General features: G+C 34.9%; 1 protein-coding gene across 3 annotated transcripts; it reads right to left on the minus strand.

Annotated features, from left to right (window-relative positions):
• Nucleotides 1-2,692: 2,692 nt before the first annotated feature.
• Nucleotides 2,693-7,706, minus strand: LOC133861287 (transcription activator GLK1-like). 3 transcript variants are annotated; one of them, XM_062297040.1, is made up of 6 exons: nt 6,787-7,696; nt 6,386-6,526; nt 5,473-5,814; nt 4,838-4,897; nt 4,581-4,697; nt 2,693-3,052 (listed from the first exon to the last, which is right to left on the minus strand). In XM_062297040.1, the coding sequence occupies exons 1-6, from the start codon at nt 7,222-7,224 to the stop codon at nt 2,903-2,905; spliced, it is 1,248 nt and encodes a 415-aa protein (XP_062153024.1). In that variant the 5' UTR covers nt 7,225-7,696; the 3' UTR covers nt 2,693-2,902. The 3 variants fall into 3 exon arrangements, with proteins under 3 accessions (XP_062153024.1, XP_062153025.1, XP_062153026.1); XM_062297041.1 differs by lacking the exon at nt 6,386-6,526 and having other exon boundaries at nt 6,787-7,706; XM_062297042.1 differs by lacking the exon at nt 2,693-3,052 and having other exon boundaries at nt 4,671-4,760; nt 6,787-7,705.
• Between the last annotated feature and the right edge of the window lie 659 nt (nt 7,707-8,365).

The following is an 8,365-nucleotide window of genomic DNA, read 5'->3' on the forward strand; positions in this document are numbered from 1 at the left end:
TATAGTTATAATTCTTTATTTCACAGTGATCATGGATATTGTAACAAAATATCATGTCATAGTTCAACTCCATATAGTCTACCCTGTATTTTAAAACCTTCACAACAAGGTTGGCGCTGTCCCAAGGGACCTGTAATAGATACCGGTGCCTCGAATATTATATGCATACCATCATATACTAGCAATCCAATAGAGTCCGACCTTGGGTGCCTTACGCTATTAGTAAACCCGTAACTGTGACCCCGATTCAAACATGGTGCATCGGTCAGAAAAGCAACCATTGGATCCATTGCCCATTATAACATAATCATAAACCTTTGCCCATAGGGTTAATGTGAGGACCCATTTTTTATTTTTTCTTACAAAACAAATCATCACAGTGACATAAATTTAGCCATGACCCAACATAACATAAACACATTTCATCCTAACACATCAGAGATAATACACATAGCAGCAAAAACTAATGCATTAACTAAAAAGAGTAATTACAACATCAGAGCCATTTAATTGTCTATATGTTTAAGGTTTAATCAAATAATGTTTACATCAAAAGAATGGCTATACAAAAATATCACATCCAACACGAACCATATACAAAATGTATATACAAAAGATGGACTATCCACAAGTCCAACATATACAACTGTTGCGAAAAGCTTTAGTCCTAGTATCCCAAATACAACGCCACAGGGCATCGACGTCTGCTGTACTTGCAGTCAAAACATCATCATCTATACAGTCATGGTGGTTGCGATGTTCGCATAGGTAGATTAATGAGTCCATGTTCTCCGTAGTATAATACTCATAAATTTTTGCAATGAGCTGACATTTAGTTCTTCTACCATACGTTTACATTAACAGCTACTCCTAGTAAACCATTCTGTTTCTTAAAGCATTTCGTAGCTGATAAAGTAAACATTGACATCTTATAAGCAAATGCAATCACTCATATATATATATATATATATATATATATATATATATATATATATATATATATATATATATATATATATATATATCATGTTACTCAGCTATACTAATATCAAGCTTCCACACCTTTAGGAAATATAAGCACATGAATAAATCTAAACTATAAACAAATGACATCATATCTTAGCTATACTCGTATACAAGCCTTCCAAATCTTCGAAAAATACAAACATATGAATACCTCTAACTATAACATCGCATATAAATCATCATATGCAATTTAGCTGTAATGATATACATATGTTCTGTTCCATTCAAACTCATAGGCACTATAGGTACATCTTGTATGAAATTATACATAAATCATTCTATGAGTTTCAGCTATATATATATTTCATCCGTTTTCCTTGTTTTGTTGTTGATGCCACTGAGACTTTCACCCAACTGGTCTACACTTGAGTTGCTGATGAGATTTTAACACAAACGGTCTTACGTTGCATTGTGCCAATGAGAGTTCAACTCAAACGGTCTTGTTGCTGAGGCCAATGAGACTTTCATCCAACTAGGCTTATACATGAGCAGCCGATAGGACTTTAACCCAAACAGTCTTACATTCATTGTTCATGATTTTGCTCCATGCTATGCTCATGTCATCATTTCAAATATTTATCATGCTGATGCTATCATACACATATGCATCATATACTAAAGGGGGTGGTCGAGCCATCCCCTTTAGCCAAATGAGGGGTGGCTGAACCACCCTATGGCCATTGGGGGCAGTTCAACTACTCACTCATGTTTTTTGTTGGCCATTTTGAAGTAGCTGAACCACCTCGAAGGCTATGGGGGTAACTCGGCCACCCACATTTGGCCAAAGGGGCTAACTCGACCACCCCCTCCAGTTTTTTTTCGCCATTTAGGGGTGGCTCAGCCACCCCTATGGCCTTGGATGGTTCGGTAACCCTTTTCAGGTTGTTTTAATTTTATTTTTTTTTAATAATATATATTATTTATTGTGGGAGACACATGTTCTAATATGATTGGTGCTGACATTGTGTTTGACGGTTTTCATAAAAAATTTGGATGTACCTAAGTTGGGTACATAGACTTTTATTTTTTTTTCTTTTTCATTTTACTTATCACTGTGAACTCTTAACAAATTTTTATACCACATGAAGCTTATTACAAATCGGTGTAACACAATTTTACATTTTTCTCTATGTTAAATGTTACATTAATTAGTCAAATGTGTCAGAATTGATGAATATGATACATGCTGAATTGGGAAATTAATTTGAACCATTCAATTTAAAATTAATAATTGAGATCTTAAAAATTCTATAAAACAAATATCCTATGATCGAACGCTGTAGATGATCCTAATTAATCTACCTGTTTGTATAGTAGTACTGTACTGATTGTGTTTTGCCTCTATTAAAATTTGAAATTCAAGAATTCATTCTTTACCCTTTCAAATCTATTTTTGAAGCAGTTCATTATGATGCCATGGGCTATGTCACCTCCTTAATTAAAAGAGTAATGCTAGATATATATTATATTTTTATTCTATAATTGTCCAATAATATTGACGTGTGTGGCACTTCAAACCAACCATTAGATTTTTTTTTTATTATTATTATTTAACAATAATTTATTATTATTAACATGTCAGCTTTGTTAAACGAACGTTTGATAGAATTATAACATCCATCTAGCATTTTTCTAATTTAAATTCAAGAACAAGAAACTTTTCCACTTGATTAACTCTGCATTTATTATTACAAAAAAATGCTGGGCCAGTTTTATATATTCTTACACATGGATAAGCTGATCCGTGAAGAACTCAAAGATTAAGGGAAAAAGGAGGGGAAAAAAAAAACTGGCAATTAGATGCATGTTCTAATGCAAGAAATGTCGTCGAATTTAGGGTTTTTGTGGCCTCTATCGAAGTCAGAGAAGAGCCTTTTCAAGCATGGGAGGGTGGAATTTTCCGAATTCCTTGTCGTTGCAGTTCTCCCAAAACGCCATCAAGAGATGGAGGCTTTAGGCCAAGAGGAAGAGGTAGCCATGGTTTGGATAATACATCTCCAATAGCTGCATCTACGCTCTCCTTTGTCTGTTTATTCAACACGTACAGATCGACCAAACAATTAGCATGAAATACTATCTCGAAGAAACCTAAAAAATGACTCTGACTAGAAATTCAAGTAAATTCTCCTCTATATATATATATATGGAAAGGCACTAATTAAAGAAATATAGCAAGAAATTTTCGCTTGAAGAAAGCAGTTCACTTGAACATAAACTTTGACGGCATGCAAAAATTATGATAGGAAGATGTTATAATATTACATCTTACCCGTACTCATGCAACACCAGTCCACCTATATGAACATAAATATATTGTAGGGAAGCAATGCTTACCCCTCAAATATTATCTAATTTACAATGTCTTTCTATATAAACTTAAATAAAATTACAATAATGTTCCATTCTGATTTGTCAAACCCTTTCATTTATCATGTTTGTTAGGAATATTTTCTGTTAAATCTCAACGGAGGTGAGTTCACACACCCCGTAACCTTTTCTTTTTTACACAAACTGGCTATTATACTCCCTTAAGATGTGTAAAAGTACAACTATGCTATTATATTAAAACTAAAAAAAAAACTTTGCTGGCCATGGAGGTGACCTACGACCGGCCTAGTCATTCTTGCACCTCCTCTTTTTTTTCTTTCTTTTTTTTGAATTTTTTTATTTGAATGGGTACGGTATTATTGTCATTTTGGGTCATGTATATCGTACGTAACCCATTTTTCAAATGATTTAACCAAAAACCTAGCTAGTAGAAGAGGTTAAGTGAAAGGGTTTGATAGATTTTTAGAGGACATTGCAAATTTTTTAAGTTTGTGAGATATAGCAAATTGGATGGATGGATGATAGTTTGGGAGGGTTAAATATAGTTTCCTAAATTAATTATAGCTCTTGAAAATGATGTTGCATGCTTTTGACTTTTGAGTGTACGTACGTATATTACCACTATTATTGCTATATATTATTGTATATTTTGGATTGCTGTTAGAATTTCTAGGATATTTTTCATATTAGCCTTGATATTGGTTGTTTAAGATTTGATAACCTTTTATAGCTAGCGTGCCTCACCTACCATATAATATAATTGTATAATTAAGTCATTAAATAAATTTGTAGTCCTATAATCAAACTCTTCCTAACTGTGAACGTAGGCCTTTAAGGCGTACCCCAAATTTTGATATTTTCCTTCTCTCTCCGCTTCCACTTTTCATATATATCTTAATTTATTTCATTATGTAAATTGCTAGGGAAAATGACAAAAGGCTAAATTCTATATACTAAAGCTGTCATTGATTAAACCAGCCTTAGCAAAAAAATTTAAAAAAAAAAGAAAAGAAAAGAAGCAAGTAAAATAGCATACAATAACATAACTACATCAAGATTTGGTAATTGTAATATCATACAAAAATGGCACTTTATTAATATTTATTTTCAAAGGAAATATATGTTCGGGAGAAACGAGAGAGAGAGAGAGAGAGAGAGAGAGAGAGAGAGAGAGAGAGAGAGAGAGAGAGAGAGAGAGAGAGAGAGAGAGAGAGAGAGAGGCTCACCGGATGAAAGTCCAGAAGAGGGTGGGGGCCGGACTGTCCAGTCCGGACACCGATGCCGAGGTCTACTTTGTACATGGCATGGGGTGGGATGCCGGGAACAGGTGGCGCCGCGAATCTCTGCATGAATATATATCAACAACTCCCATGACTTCAGAAAGCTGCCAAAATATAATAGCAGTACTGCATGCATGGATCCAAAACTTAAGGTAGAGACACCATGAAAGCCTCCAAAAGAGTAAGGATTGATGAATAATTACCGTGGTCGGCAGTACTGGCTGTGGAAAGCAAGGCGTTCCTGGGGTTAGTGCATTTGGAACCTACCAAAAAGAAGAATATGCCATTTTAGTGAGGGGGATGATCGAGATTAGGGTTTAGCTAGAATTTTATATTTCAATCAGTATTGATGTTTTATTTTTCACACAATATTGATATCATGTTTGAGTTCAGTACTTAATTTATACACATCTTGTTTCTCTTAGGTTTTTTGGTTTAGCGATTTCAAAACTTGTATTTTGAAAAATAACTATTTTAAAATGCATACCTATAAATATATTTGATTTCACTTCGTAAGAAAAATTGATTATAAACTAGATAAGGGACTTTTTCTCCCATTGAATGATTAGCTGCCACAGGAGTTTTTGTTTTTGTTCCCAACTAATATATCTATATGATACCAAAATTCGATATTAGTATATATTGGACATATATATTTTTTTTGGGTGATAGACTAATCTATTAATTAAATAATTAAATTTATATCTTTTTAACCGTTTAAAATTTTAATATAAATGGTGATTTAACAAGCTATCAGAATCAAAGGTCATAATTTAAATTTTGACTCGATCTATAATATATTCAATCTATTTTAGTTAAATATTCTACGAGAGCTTACACGTTGGTGGTGAGGGTGCCAGTATGAAGGGTCTGGTGCTGGCGGAGGCGGAGCAGGCACCCATGTATGCGGTGGCGGAGGTGGAGGTGGCGAATGAGGTAGATGTTTAGGCCAAATTGGCATTAATGTTTGGTCCATGTGAGGATGACCCCACACGTGTAAGGGTCTAAAGTGGTGCATGGGTGTTATCGGAGGTGGGAAACCCATTGTAGGTGCAACCCAAGGACTCATGTCTCTCTTGCCTCCACCGCCGGTAGCTGCCCCGTACATTTGCCTTCTCTGGCTCCAGCTAGCCGCCTCAGCTTCACGCGCCAGCAAATGCTTCCGATGGGACCGATATTTCTGAAAAATGTTCAAAATGAAAGCTTTTGAGAAAGACGAGTTTTAATCACCAATATTACTTAATTGAGCACAAAATTCACAAGCACTAGTATTATTGTTGTTTATTTAATTTTTCTTTTTGTAATGATTGTTAATTAACTAATATTATTATTAGTTTTATGAGCTACAAGTTCGTGTAATATAGCTTCAAAGAGATTGCAAACCCTCTCCCTCAAAAGCTCTTATGGACAATAAAAGCAGTTCTGACTTTGTGATTACCAAAACCTACAATTCAAAAGATTTCAAAATGTTCTTCTCCACATCTTTGGCAAACATAGATGCCAATCTAAGCAAGATCTTTAAAAAAAAAAAAAATACAACCTACATATATGTGAATTTCTCCATAAGTAGACTGTAGAAATAGTGTATTTCCTCCATGAGTTACTAAAGAAACAAATTAAAAGCTTTTTCAAACTCTCTGTAGAAACTCGTATTGATGGTCCGATCCCTTTTTTTCTCTACCTAAATAGGAAAAGGGATGATAAAAGGTACACAAAAGCAAGCATAGAAAAAAGAAAAAGGATGTGCCTGCCTGAAGGTGACTGGCTATGTTGTGGCGAGTGAGACAATCAATTCCCATAAGCTCTAAAATCCTTGAAGGGACTGCTTTATCCACCCCTAGCTGCTCCACAGCTTGCACAAACCTCCTGTGCAGCTCTGGGGTCCAATCCACCTATATACACACAGTTCAAGAACAGCAACTTTCCTTAATTTCAATATCCCACCAAAATAATTTCATAATTTTTTTTTTTTTTTAAAAAAAAAAGGAAAAATTCTGGATCTTCACAGACTCCCTGTGTATTTGTGTCAGTGCCCATGATTCCCGTGATTTCCTTGCCCCTCATAAAGTTTGTGAAGACCCAAATAAGAGAGAGAGAGAGAGAGAGAGAGAGAGAGTTTCTTTGTAAAATTCTTAAACCTAGTGCTAATTACCTTCACTTTGCGCTTTCCATGAGAATTCTTTGAGTGTGAAGAAGATTTTCTGCCTTTATCAGCTTCCTTTGGAGGTGGTTTCACCACAACAGATTCATCTCTTTTGCTCACAATTTCTTCTCCTCGACTTGAACCGGAAACTTTGTCTTCCTCTTCTTTCCTTGTATTATTATCGTCTAATTTTTCGACAGACATGGATGTGTGCATGTCGGATTCCTCACCCCCGCTAACGGATAAGTCGGCGAGGATTTCCGGGTCCATCTCCAAATCCGGCAACACGTCTCCTTCGTTGATCTCCACGAAAAGATCGTCGAAATCGATGCTGTCGAGCAAGTTCCCATCGGAGAAGTCCGGGAAGTCATTGGCTCCGATTGAAAAGCTCTCCATCTCTCCTTGGTTCCCATCCTTGGTGTTCCTCAAAGCTGACACAGCAAGCATGAATTCCAAATTCCCAGCTAATAGGATTGTACTCTCTGGTGCAATTTCGTTCTACTGCATGAAGTAAACAAAAACAAAAAAACTCGCCAAAGTATATATATATATATATGCTTGAAGGTGTGACGAGAATGGATTTCCCTGGTTACTTTTTATGCTAGTGAATCGGAAGGGATGGAGAGGAGAGAATTGAATAAGTGTTGTGGTTTTGGTGCTTTTTTGCTGGGAGAGTTGGGAGTAAAAAGGAAATGGATATATCTCCACCACAACTTGTGCTAAGATCTATGAATTCTGAAACTTGTTTTATGTCTTTGTTTTTTTGGGCTTATTACAAATATAATTTCTTGACCTTTTTTGGGTGTGTGGATGGCCTTTTTTTGAAGGTTTTGAAAGCCTGAAAAGTGGCAGCTCGTGAGCTTTATTTTAATTTTTGCAATGGGTTTTCAATGGGACAGGAGGGAGAGAGAGAGAGAGTGCTGCAGATTTTTGTCAGAGGGTAGGGCTGGAATTGGAATTGGATGGATACATCATACATATCAACAGATATATCTATTGTACAGTGCAAATGAAAGTGATGGCTGAACCAAATTAATCTTTTTTTTTATTTTTATTTTCTAGAAAGGCAGGTAATATCATTTGATAATCAGAAAAGCCCTTTTTTTCTTCTTCTTATCTTTTGGTGGACAGTATAGAAAAGTACTCCATCAGTTTAGTTATTACTGTACTTGGCTTTTCGAGATGTTCCCATCTCCAAGTCAAATTTACCTATTTCTACAAGTAAATCTTATACTTTTTCCTACCTTTTTTTTTTTTTTTTTGGGAGATCATGGTAACATGGGGAGAATTTAAAATATTATCTTTTAATTAAGTCAAATTTACGTAGAAGAATTTCATTTATTTTGAATGAACTCCTTTTCTTCTGGAAAAGTCATTTAAAGAGATATATATAAATCATAACAAATGGATTCATGCAAAAAGTTATGCTTGTAAGCTAATGTAACGTTAAGTAACTATTTTCTCAAACTTTTGTTATAAGAAAGTGTTAAAAGTTTTCTTTCTCAAAATATTCCTATAAAAATGTGTTAAAAGTTTCATAAAAAGTATGCAGCGTTTGTATTTTTGAAAGGTGTTTTATATTTTGTGT

This window comes from Alnus glutinosa, chromosome 2 (genome assembly GCF_958979055.1).
Source record: "Alnus glutinosa chromosome 2, dhAlnGlut1.1, whole genome shotgun sequence".
NCBI lineage: Eukaryota > Viridiplantae > Streptophyta > Magnoliopsida > Fagales > Betulaceae > Alnus > Alnus glutinosa.